At 50.2% G+C, this 10,990-nt stretch overlaps 1 protein-coding gene across 1 annotated transcript; it reads left to right on the top strand.

Moving 5' to 3' along the window:
* Positions 1-422: 422 nt before the first annotated feature.
* Positions 423-10,350, top strand: SLC46A2 (solute carrier family 46 member 2). The gene is made up of 4 exons (XM_077142137.1): positions 423-1,551; positions 2,953-3,036; positions 3,438-3,594; positions 9,506-10,350. The coding sequence occupies exons 1-4, from the start codon at positions 423-425 to the stop codon at positions 9,528-9,530; spliced, it is 1,395 nt and encodes a 464-aa protein (XP_076998252.1). The 3' UTR covers positions 9,531-10,350.
* The last annotated feature ends 640 nt before the right edge of the window (positions 10,351-10,990 follow it).

The following is a 10,990-nucleotide window of genomic DNA, read 5'->3' as shown; positions in this document are numbered from 1 at the left end:
GAAGATCCCCCAGCGACCAGCGGGACGTCCGGACACGCCTCCCGGTGAGAAAACCGCGCGGGTCAGGCGGCCGCGCTCGCCGGGGCAGCGTGACGCGGGGCGCAGGGGGCGCGGGCGCCGGGAGCCGGCCGGGCGGTGCGCACCCCCGCGCCTCGCTGCCCTGGGCGCTCGCCAGCCCCTCTCGGCCTGCGGGGGCGGGGGCGGGGGCGAGGGCGGGGGCGAGGGCGGGGCGCGGCCTTTTCTGGCCCGGGAAGGAGTGGCTGCGACCCGGGAGGTCAGTCGGCCGCTCCGCTGGCTGCTGTCACCCGCGCCCGCGCGCGCTCTCGAGGTCCCCCCTCGTCTCGCGGTCGCCGCGGAATTTGGGGGCATCTCCCAGCCCCTGCGTCGAGCCCGCCCCTCCATCGCCCGGTCAGAGGCGCCGCATGGCCTCCGAGGCCTCCAGCCCGAGGAGGGTCCCCCTGCTTCGCCTCCGGGTGAGGACCTGGATCGAGCCGGTGGTGGCGTCGGCCCACGTGGCCTCCTCGCTCTACGACGCGGGGCTGCTCCTGGTGGTGAAAGCGTCCTACCCGCCCGGGGGCTCCTCCAACCACAGCGCCACCCCGTCGCCCCGGGACGCCGCGGAGGACCAACAACAGAGGGCCATCTCCAACTTCTACGTCGTCTACAACCTCGTGGTGGGCCTGACGCCCCTGCTGCCCGCCTACGGGCTGGGCTGGCTCAGCGACCGCTACCACCGCAAGATCCCCATCGCGGTGTCCCTGCTGGGCACCCTGCTCTCCTGCCTCGTGCTGCTGCTCAAGGTGTTGCTGGGCTGGCCCACGGAGGTGCTGTTCGGGGCGGCGGCCGTGCACGGGCTGTGCGGCGGCTTCTCGGCGTTCTGGTCCGGGGTCATGGCCCTGGGGTCCCTCGGCTCCTCGGAGGGCGGACGCTCCCTGCGCCTCATCATAATTGACCTGATCCTGGGCTTGTCCGGTTTCTGCGGGAGCATGGTCTCGGGGCATCTCTTCGGGCCCATGGGGAGACACTCCTGGCAGGGCCTGGTGCTGGCGGCCTGCAGCGCCGGCTGTGCCGCTTTGGCCCTAATCTACAGCCTCTTGGTGCTGAAGGTCCCCGAGGCGGTGGCCAAGACCCGCAAGGCACTCCCGGCCATGGCTGTCCTGTCTGGTGTGGTTGGCACCTATCGCTCTCTGGATCCTGACCAGCCGGAGCAGAAGAGTGTGACGAGTCATACTCTGTCCAGTGGAAAAGCAGAGCCCCCCAAAACCATTATTGTCCTGCTCTTTTTGGGTGCCATCATGTATGACCTGGCAGTGAGGGGCACAGTGGACGTGGTGCCGCTTTTTGTGCTGAAGGAGCCCCTCGGTTGGAACCAAGTGCAGTTGGGCTATGGGATGGCTTCTGGCTACGCTGTCTTCATCACCAGCTTCCTGGGCGTCCTGGTCTTCTCCCGCTGCTTCCGCGACACCACCATGATCATGATTGGGATGGTCTCCTTCGGGTCTGGAGCCCTCCTCTTGGCTTTTGTGAAAGAGACCTACATGTTCTACATCGGTGAGTCTGGCACTGCTGGGGAGGCTGGCCCCCTGCCACTGGGCTGACGCCAAGGCATGCTGTGGTCTAGGGGTCCCGGCTCAGCACAAGGGGTGGTACCTGCTACCTGGGGGGTTTTACCCCTGCAAGGGAAACAGGGTATGTGCACTTGAGTTTATCTGTCCTTAGCACTGCTGATTGAAAGGATACTAGAATGGTTCCTGTGGCTTTAGGAGGTCCAGGCAGGGGTGGACTGTGATGCCCCAAGTTAGTAAGGGAGATTTGGGGATGGTCTCTGAAGGGGGAGGAGATGGGGGTGGGTTTCTTCCCCCTGATTTTAAAGGGATAAAATGTTGAGTAGCCCCCACTAAAAAGTTCCTTTAGTTAAAATCATTTGGAGCCAAGCAAGAGCTTTTAGAAAGATCTATCCCGAACTCTCAATAAATACCCTCCACACCAAGGCAATGCATTCCCTCAAGGAAGCAGAATGAGGTTTCCATCTGGGGACACAAGCCAGACGGTCACCAGCAGAGAGCTCTAGGGCAGTGCTGTTGGCTAGAACTTGACACTGGTGGAAAGACTCTCTATCTGTCCCAGCCAGCATGCTGGTCACTTGTGGCTATTGAGCGCTTAAAATTTGACCAGTACCACTGAACGACAGAATTTACAATTTCATTCCATTTAAATTTATTTAAATAGCCATACCAGGCCACTGGTGAATGTATTAGAAAGTACAACTCTAGATGGTTACCAGAGGCCAGGTCATAGGCCTCAGAAAAACATCTAACAGGGTGGCCAGATTCCATGGCCGGCTCCCAGGTAGACCAGTCATGGGCACAGGCCTGAGTACCCCTCTCTTGGCCCTTTCTCCCTTCCCACCCGTCCCGCCTCCCTTTCTCTCTCTCTCTCTCACACACACTGCATTTGTATAATCAATGGGGATAGAACTTAAGAGAAGGAGGGGTGTGTGGATAGCTGTGGGAGTTGGGACACATTTCTGGGTGCAATTTGCCAGAGCCTTTGGGGATTGTCTCCCAGAGTGCACATGAATGATGAGGACAGGTACGTTCCTCCCCAGGGAGACAAAAAGAGTGGCCCTCGAGTCACTTCAGTGGCACCAGCTCCACTTCCCTAGGTATTACTTAACTCTGCCACAAGAGGCACCCTTCAGCATCTGTCACCATGTCAACTGTCCCCCTGCCCCCTTGCAGATGGGTTTGCAGCATGTCCAGCTCCTTCAGAGCTCTGGGAGTGGGAGTCTGGACCTGGGAAGTCTGCCAGCAGGGAAATTACTTCTTTCAGTTCCGGACACCTGGAGATTGTGGCGAGGGAGCTCCAAGCGAGGCTTCTATTTTATTCTAATTTGCCCCTTGGCCAAAGCTGGGCTACAATAAGGAGGTTTCTTGTGCGATCCCTTTACAGCTCGAGCTGTCATGCTGTTTGCCATCATCCCCATCACGACTATCCGATCAGCAATGTCCAAACTCATAAAGGATTCCTCTTATGGTGAGTGAAGGGAGTCTTTCTCCGGAGACTTCTGCCCAGGCTGTTTCCAGTTTTCTCAGCTCAGGCACAGGGTTTGGACCTAAGAAGGCGCATGAGAGAGTTCCAGAAGCAGCCTTGAACACACTGGGGACTTACTGGTTTCCATTCAGTGCAGAGGGTGGAAAAACAGGAGGGTGGGAGAGTCAGAAAGTCAGCCACCAAAAGGCAAGCCACAGTCAAGGAAAGACAGTAGACAAAGTCACCCATCAGCCTCAGGAAGCCCCAGCGGGATGGAGGCAGCATTCCTGGTGAACTGTCCCTGGGAAGGGTGAAGGTCCCTTAACAGCTCCCCAGAGATCAGCTAGTGGGCACTGGGAAAGCCCAGCAGCACTTCTTCTTGGTAACCTTTGTCCCTCCCACAGGAAAGGTGTTCGTCATACTGCAGTTGTCCCTGGCTGTGACTGGGGTGGTGACATCCACAGTGTTTAATGAGATCTATCAGTTCACCTTGGAAAAGTTCACCGGCACCTGCTTTGTTCTCTCCTCTCTTATCTCCTTCCTGTCCATCATCCCCATCGGGTAAGATGGGAACAGGGTCTGCTGTTTGGGTGGGGGCCCCGATGCTTGGGATAAGGAATACTGTCCCATCTCCATCCCACCATCGAAGAGACCGTTTACTTTCAGCATGTGCACAGTGAGTTCTAAGTAGGCTCTCTCACAAACAAAAAGTTCTCCTGTTCCCCCAAACCAATAATCTGACAGTGTGGGAATTTCCTCAACCCAGAAGTAGCAAATGGAGGGCCCCATTGAGCAAGCTCACTTCCTGGCTGTGTTGTAATGACAATTTATTTGTAGGCATCTCTTACTGTTCCTTGTAATCAGAGGCCGAGATTGGAAATGCTCTGAACCACTCAGACCTCTTTGGGTTGGCTGCCTTAGATGATAGTCATTCTGCCTCACTTCCAAGGACTCTTTCTTCTCCGTGTCCTCTGAGGCTTAGCACTTGGAGACCACTGTGCTCTGTGTGAGCTCCATGCAGGCGCTTGACTTCTCTGGTCTCATCCATAAAATGAGAGCAGTCAAGTCTGGGAGAGATCAGGCAGGAGGAAGGCTGGAGAAGCAAGGAGAGACACTCTGGTCTCACTGCAAGAACCCTAGCTGAGGTCCTCAACAGAACAGATCCATGTCCAGCAGCAATACAAAGCAAGCCACAAAGGCAAGTCTTATGTTATTTTAAAATTTAGTAGCCACATTAAATTTTACAAGTTGAAAGCAACAGGTGAAATTAATTTTAAGTACTAATTTTAAGAACATATTGGCTTTAATCCAATATACCCAAAATATTGTTTCAATTCGTAATCCACTTTTAAAATTATCAATGAGATATTTTAACATTCTTTTTCTGGTACTAAGTTTTCCAAATCTAGTCTGCGTTTTACATTTACAGCACATTTCAACCTGGACTGGCCTCATTTCAGGTGCTCAGCAGTCACGGGTGGCAAGTGGCTGCCATATTAGAGAGCCCAGCTATAGACGGTTCAGATCCGTCTACCCCTTCCCCTTAAATGAGGTTCTCTCATGCTTTTATCAGTCCTACTAGAAGAGAAAGGGGCACAATAAATATGTCCTCGATAAGATGAAGGGGATTTGGTGTAGGTTTGCATTCAGTGGGACCTGCTGAGAGTTCCACGTGTTGGTAATGGAGCTCTGGGGAGCAGGGTAGGAAATATGTGAAGGCAGTTTGGAATGGGCAGAGAGTAGGTGGTGGTAAGGCCTTCCCCTTTTTGGAATCCTCCCATCACATCATAGCATAGAAGGTTGAGCCTTTAGGGACAGTTCTTTGCTTTATTTCATAGTTGAGGAAACTAAGATAAAACCATCAAACAGCTTCGTACAAGCAGCAGGCATTATTTCTTGGCCCAGCTCTCGTTTTCCTAAGGTGTGGGACTCAGCTAGACCTGTGCTCCAGCTGCCCAGCCCTTAGGCCTCTTCCCGTGCTCCTGCTTTCACCTAAGTCTGGCTGAATGGGGTGGGCTTGGTTAGCGCTACCTTGGGACGTGGACTCCCAAGGAATCCAGCTCTTTGGCCAGGTGATGAGCAGCTTTGCCACTTGAAAGATCCCATTATATTTGATGGGCAGTGGGTTGAAGTATTCTCTTTAACCTAAATAAATGGAAACAGAAAACAAGTCTTCCTAATTCATGTGCTGAACTAGCTAACGATAAAAACAGACATGTGCTGAACTAGCTAACGATAAAAACAGACATATGAGAGCAATTAGAAAATTCAATAACTGGCCCCTTTCTACAATTCCACCTGCTTTGGGTGTGTGCAAAGTTTGATGCTTTGTGTTCATTAAGAGATTTAGAGCACCTTGACATCTCACCCCCAGCGCATCGTGTTCCATACCTTGGACCAATCATACATTCTGTGCAAGGAATATTATTTAAGCTGTTCAGGGTCTTAATGAACTTATATCACACAAGCAGGAACAGAATCTTAAACCAGTGAAGTAAGCGACTGTTTATGTGGAGGAGGCACTTCAGTAATTACTAATTATTTCCCTCTGCGGTAGACATTCAGCAAGAGAGGGGCATGTGTGCAAATAATGAGCATCCTCTGCACAATGGAGTCTCTTGAAAAGAGAGAAAAAATACTGATGTTTGGACCCCAGCCCCAGAGAACCTGACTCAATCGATGAGGTGTGCAACCTGGCCATGGGAAGTTTTAAAACCTCTCCAGGTTATTTTAATGTGCAACAAAAATTAAAATCTCTGATATAAAGGGAGTGTTTCCATTACCTTTACCTTCTGTGAAGTCACTAAATAAATGACATCCTGAAAAATTCTTACCAGCCAGAAGAGGCCACAGCTATGCCATCAGTAATTAAGTGAGAACAACAAGTAAGACTAGCAGAGCTTTCTAACCACAAAAGAAAAACTACATTCCAACAACATAAAAACCCAGGAAGGCATGTCAGAGCAGAGAACACGCAGAGGACAAGAGGCTGGACTGACTCAGTCTGCACCCTCCTTTGTGACGCCAGGAGTGGTCCCTGGTCAGAGCCACCAAGAGCCTGTTTGCAAAGCCCAAGGGATGGGAGGCCCGGCTGCTTCTGGTACCGAAGAAGTACTGTGAGAAACTGTGCTCCCCTGCTTGCTCTTGTTTACATGTGACAGGAAGGTGAAGCAGGAACTCTGAGCGGCCTGTGCCCATCCACAACCTTCCCTCACCCAACACACGTGCACTCAGCTAATGCCCTATGCTTCAGGTAGGAAATAGAAGACATCAGAAGAAAAGAACCTCATCTTCTCCAAAGTAAACCTATAAACCTACATGCATTTGCACCCATCCTATTCTTCTTCCATTTGTTTTTTTATTTTAACTAATTTAATCTCCCCCAAACGACCTATGGAGGAATTTCTATTATTATCCCCATTTTACAGATGATGAAACAGAAACTCAAAGGTTTTGGTAACTTGATGAAGGCTTTGCAGCGCGTAAGTGGAAGGGTCAGGATTTGAACCCAGGCAGTCTCTCTTATCCGCTACATGACCCTGCTTCTTGGAGAAGTCACTGAGCACCGGCTACCGCCTCTCCCACCTCCCACTCCAGGCTCATCTCCCCTACCCTCCAAAGCCCCTGCCAGTTCCTCCAGAGCTGCTCTTGCTCAGGCCACTAGTGACATCTTCATAGTGGAGCCCTTTGCACATGCAGCATCCTCATCTTACGGGATTTCGCAGTTCCCCCGGACTGCTGGCCCCGGACTGCTGAGCACTCCTCGGGAGACCCCAGGCTCTCAGCTCTCATGACACCTCCCCTGGTTTTTCTCCTACTCCCTGACCGCTTCTTCTCTACAAACCTCCAAATGTAGGGATTCCTTGGGGCTCTGTTCTGGCTCGTCTTCTCACTTTACATCCTCTCTCTCTAAACAATCTCAAGTACTCCCCCAACTTTCCATTACCATTTAAATTTCCGAAATTAAATTCTCGATGCCCTTCTAAACCTGCACTCCCCGCCACCCACCCACCCCCAGTCTTTCCTGGCTCGTTAAATGGCATCCCGGTCACCGAGGGCAGAAACCTGAGCGTGACCAGTGTCCTCCTTCTTCTCCACCTCCCCTATCTCCAAGTCATCCCGTTCCTTTGAGTCTGCTTCCAAAATATGCCACAAATTCGCCCTTTTCTTCTTGTGTCTTCTGCCACCACGCCTGGTCCAAGCACCTGGATGACTGTGTTATCCCTGAACCATTCTCCCCACATCCACGCTGGTTCCAGTCCCACCCTCTCGTGCTCCTCCACCAGGTGACAAGAGTGATTCCCTCAGCCTGTAAATGAGATCATGTCATCTGCTCCAAACCCTGCCCTGGGCTTTCACTGCTCTTCAGATGAAAGCCAAATATCTTACTATTGCCAAACTGGGTTCGTTTCCTGATGCACCCGAAAGCCAACTTGTGGTACGGGGGTTTTAAAAGGAGAGGTTTATTACAGAGATCTGCGTAAACAGGTAGGAGGCAAAGCCTCAGATCTATCCCCCCGAATTGGAGAAACTCTGAGGTTTTTATGAGATTCAAACAAAAGGAGGTGGAGATGCTGTTGGGATGTTGGCGATATTGATTAATCCGTTCAGTTGGAAATGTGTAAACTGGGGCCGAGAAGCTGCTCTTGAGATGACAAAAGCCAGTTGCAGTAAGCATGAGGCTAGCATTGGGGTACAGGTTACAACAAGGTTGTAAACCACTTAATTAACATAAGATAACTAGTAAAGGAATTGAACAAAGCTAACTATGGGGGCCTTTAAGAACTGACAAATTTGGGCTGGGGCAATACAGATTGTTACAGATTATAGGAGAGTCATAAATAATCCAGTTAACATAAAATAGCAAGTAAGGAGTCTAAGCTGAACAAACAGCCAGCTGGGGCAAACATATAGTTACCATTATAGCAATATTGTAAAATATAAGGTAATGAGTAAAGGAATGAAAGCAAGCTCAAGTAACATTTACAATTAAAACTTTGTTGTCAGCAGTTACGGGCTACAGGGAAACAGAGACTATTCCTAAGGAAAAGGGCCACCTGGGGACAACAGCAATTACATGGAGTAATTAATATGGGTTAATCACCAGGGACCACAGGTGCTGTGTAATCTGTTCCTGCTGACCCCTCTGGCCTCCTATTCCTGCCACTAAGGCCACCCGCCACTCTACATGCTTCAGCCTTGGCACCTCTCCCCTGCTCTTCCCTCTTCCTTACCCCCACCTCTCTCTGAACCCTAAATGTGATCTTACCGTAAACATCATTTTCACAGATGATTTCCCTCATCCTTCTCAATCTGAATTACATCCTTTTATTACCTGTTCCTAAAGCTTTCTGTATTTGTCCTTCATAGCCTGACCACCGATGCTCGTTGAGTGATGAGCTGTTTATTATGCTTTGTTTACTGAACAGTTGGCTCCCTGAGGCCAGAGACCAAGTCTGACTGGTTCACCATTGTGTCTTCTGTGTCTTACAGGGAGCCTAACATATAATTAGCACTCAAAAAGCATGTAACACTTGTTGAATGAATGAATACCTGATCTGTCAGAAGGGTGTGGCTCCGACTAGCCAGCGTTACTGACCACCCGCATCCCAGGGTTACCTGTTGGCTGACTGGGCATCTGGAGCTGCCGTCACCACAGACTGTGCTATTTGTGGCCCACAGCTCAGGACAGCTGTGGAATCTGGGCTGCAACCAGGAGTCCACTGGCCCTGAGCTGGCTGCCTCCAGCTCCTGGCTCTCCTGCCAGCTTTGTAATACAACTTTTCTTTTAAGTTGTTTAAGCAAAAACTGTGGGGCTCATGGAATGTGGGAAACTCAAGTGTTGGGAAGTTTCTAGGAAGCTTTCTCTTAGAAGGCTTGGCTTGAGCTCACATCCCATCCATGAACTCCAGGAGTGTACAGAAATCAAGAAAAAATGGGCCCTGGTTTAGAACCTGAGATTCCTAGAGCTCATCAAACAGATGAGAAAAACAAAGCTCAGAGGTTGAAGGTCACACATATCCATGACTTCAACCCAGAACTCCTAACTCCTATGCATCCATCGATTTACAAATATTTTTAAATGATGTAATGATAATTTACAGAAGAGATAAAGAGGCTTTGGAATGGCAGAAGACAAAGCAACTCAATTCTGCCTGGGATTAGCAAAAAACTTATCTTGAACTTGAGATGTACATGGAAGTCCATCATCAGGAAGAAATGAGATGGAGATAACAGGAAAAGGAAAACGAAGAATGCAAAGGCTTCACCTCGCTATGAAATACAGGAAGAAGCTCAGAACTGCAGGGCTAGAAGGACCCTGGAGTGGGAGGAAAGAAGTTCCCCGGGGCCATCTTAGAGGGGTTTTGCCATAAACGGGTAAAGCCCCTTAGTCTGTTAAGATCAAGAAAAGGCACACCCTTTGCCCCATTCCAGCTGTTTGCATGTAACTCTCTGTTTTAAATTCTTACAGCATCGTGGCCTGTAAACAAGCCTGATAGTTGGATTAGAAGACATCACAGAGACATGCACATGCTGACCATGAGGAGCTGAAAATGTCAGCCAGGGCTGGGTCCCTTGGAAGACACAGGGAAGGACCTGAGAACCAGTGACCAGAGCCTCCCACTGCCCAAGAAATCCAAGTTCCAGCTAAACCAGCCTGAGAACAACCTGCTCTGACCCAGGAGTCCCTGGTGGATGGGCAAAAGCTTTCTTTGCTTTCTTCCTGGAAGAACTTTCTCAGCTTTTAGACACTCCCAATAGGTGCAGGTTTGGTTCTGTAGTCAGCCATACCTGGCACTATCAGGGGCTCCTGACTTCAGCTGCAGAGGGCCAGCCCCTTTCCTTCCAGAAGGTGCAAAGGTGGAGCCAACTAGACATCTGGTGCTGGGCTACAAGTCCCACCCAGGAGCTCAAGCAAAGGCATCATTTTCAACAGCCTCGGGAGAAGCTGGAAGCAATGCTTGGTAAAAACTGCCACCATCTTTGGACAGGAGTCAATATTCTTAAAACTAAAATAAAACCTTGAAAAAATGTTTAGTTTTGCTTCCTGGGGCCTTGTTTGCTGTGAACATTCAGGAAAGAGCATTCAGACAGCAGACCCTTAGCCTCAGGGTAGTTTTTGCCTTAAAATGCAAATATCAAAAACTTTCTTGAATGGACTATTAAATCCAATGTTTTCAGTCAACAACAGTTCCTAAGGGGGTGGTGTGAAGGGAGAGGGGAGATCCTAAGAGCTGCTTTCTTTTGCGTTACTTATTTTTATGGTTTAATCTCTTACATATAAAAAAGCAGATTTATGTCTTAATAAAACCAGCATTCATGATATGAGTGTGTGAATCATTCCTTCCCAGGTCAGATTCCCTCCTTAACTATAGACATTAGTGGCCAAGCTGTCTTACTGCTTGCAGCCCCTCCCACCTCCCTCCCCCCACCTACTTTGAAACAAATCTTGCAGCTGTGGGGCTGCACAGAAACACTGGACTGCAGGAAATTTTTTTTTCTAAAGGAGAAAAAAGTTCAGACCCTAACTATTCTATATATGGAACTCAGCCCCGCCCTCCACCTCCTCTCTCCCTCTCACCTACCAAGAGAGGCTCCTGAGAGACCCTAAATGGTTAGTTCCCTATCTTCCTTCCTCCCTCTCCCAGTCCTTGCAGACTCCATACAGTCTAATTATGGAAAAGGAAAACGTGCACCACGTGGGCCTGATGGTAACTTCAGGAAACCCCTCCCCATCCAAGGTCAGCCTCAGTAAATCCCTGGACATTGGAGCCAGCTGGGCCCTTAACCCAGTAACTGTGTCCTTCTAAGAGGTACATGTGGACAGAGAGAGAGAAGGCGGTCCCGAGAAGACAGAGGCAGACTCAAGTATTGCATCTGCATGCCAAGAAAAGCCAAGCACTGCCTGGAAAGCAGCAGAGACTAGGAAGAGGCAAGGAAGGATTCTCCCTACAGG

Source organism: Tamandua tetradactyla, chromosome 2 (assembly GCF_023851605.1).
Source record: "Tamandua tetradactyla isolate mTamTet1 chromosome 2, mTamTet1.pri, whole genome shotgun sequence".
Taxonomy (NCBI): Eukaryota; Metazoa; Chordata; class Mammalia; order Pilosa; family Myrmecophagidae; genus Tamandua; species Tamandua tetradactyla.
Note: the sequence above shows the minus strand (reverse complement) of the source record. Positions and strands in the feature narration are given on the sequence as shown.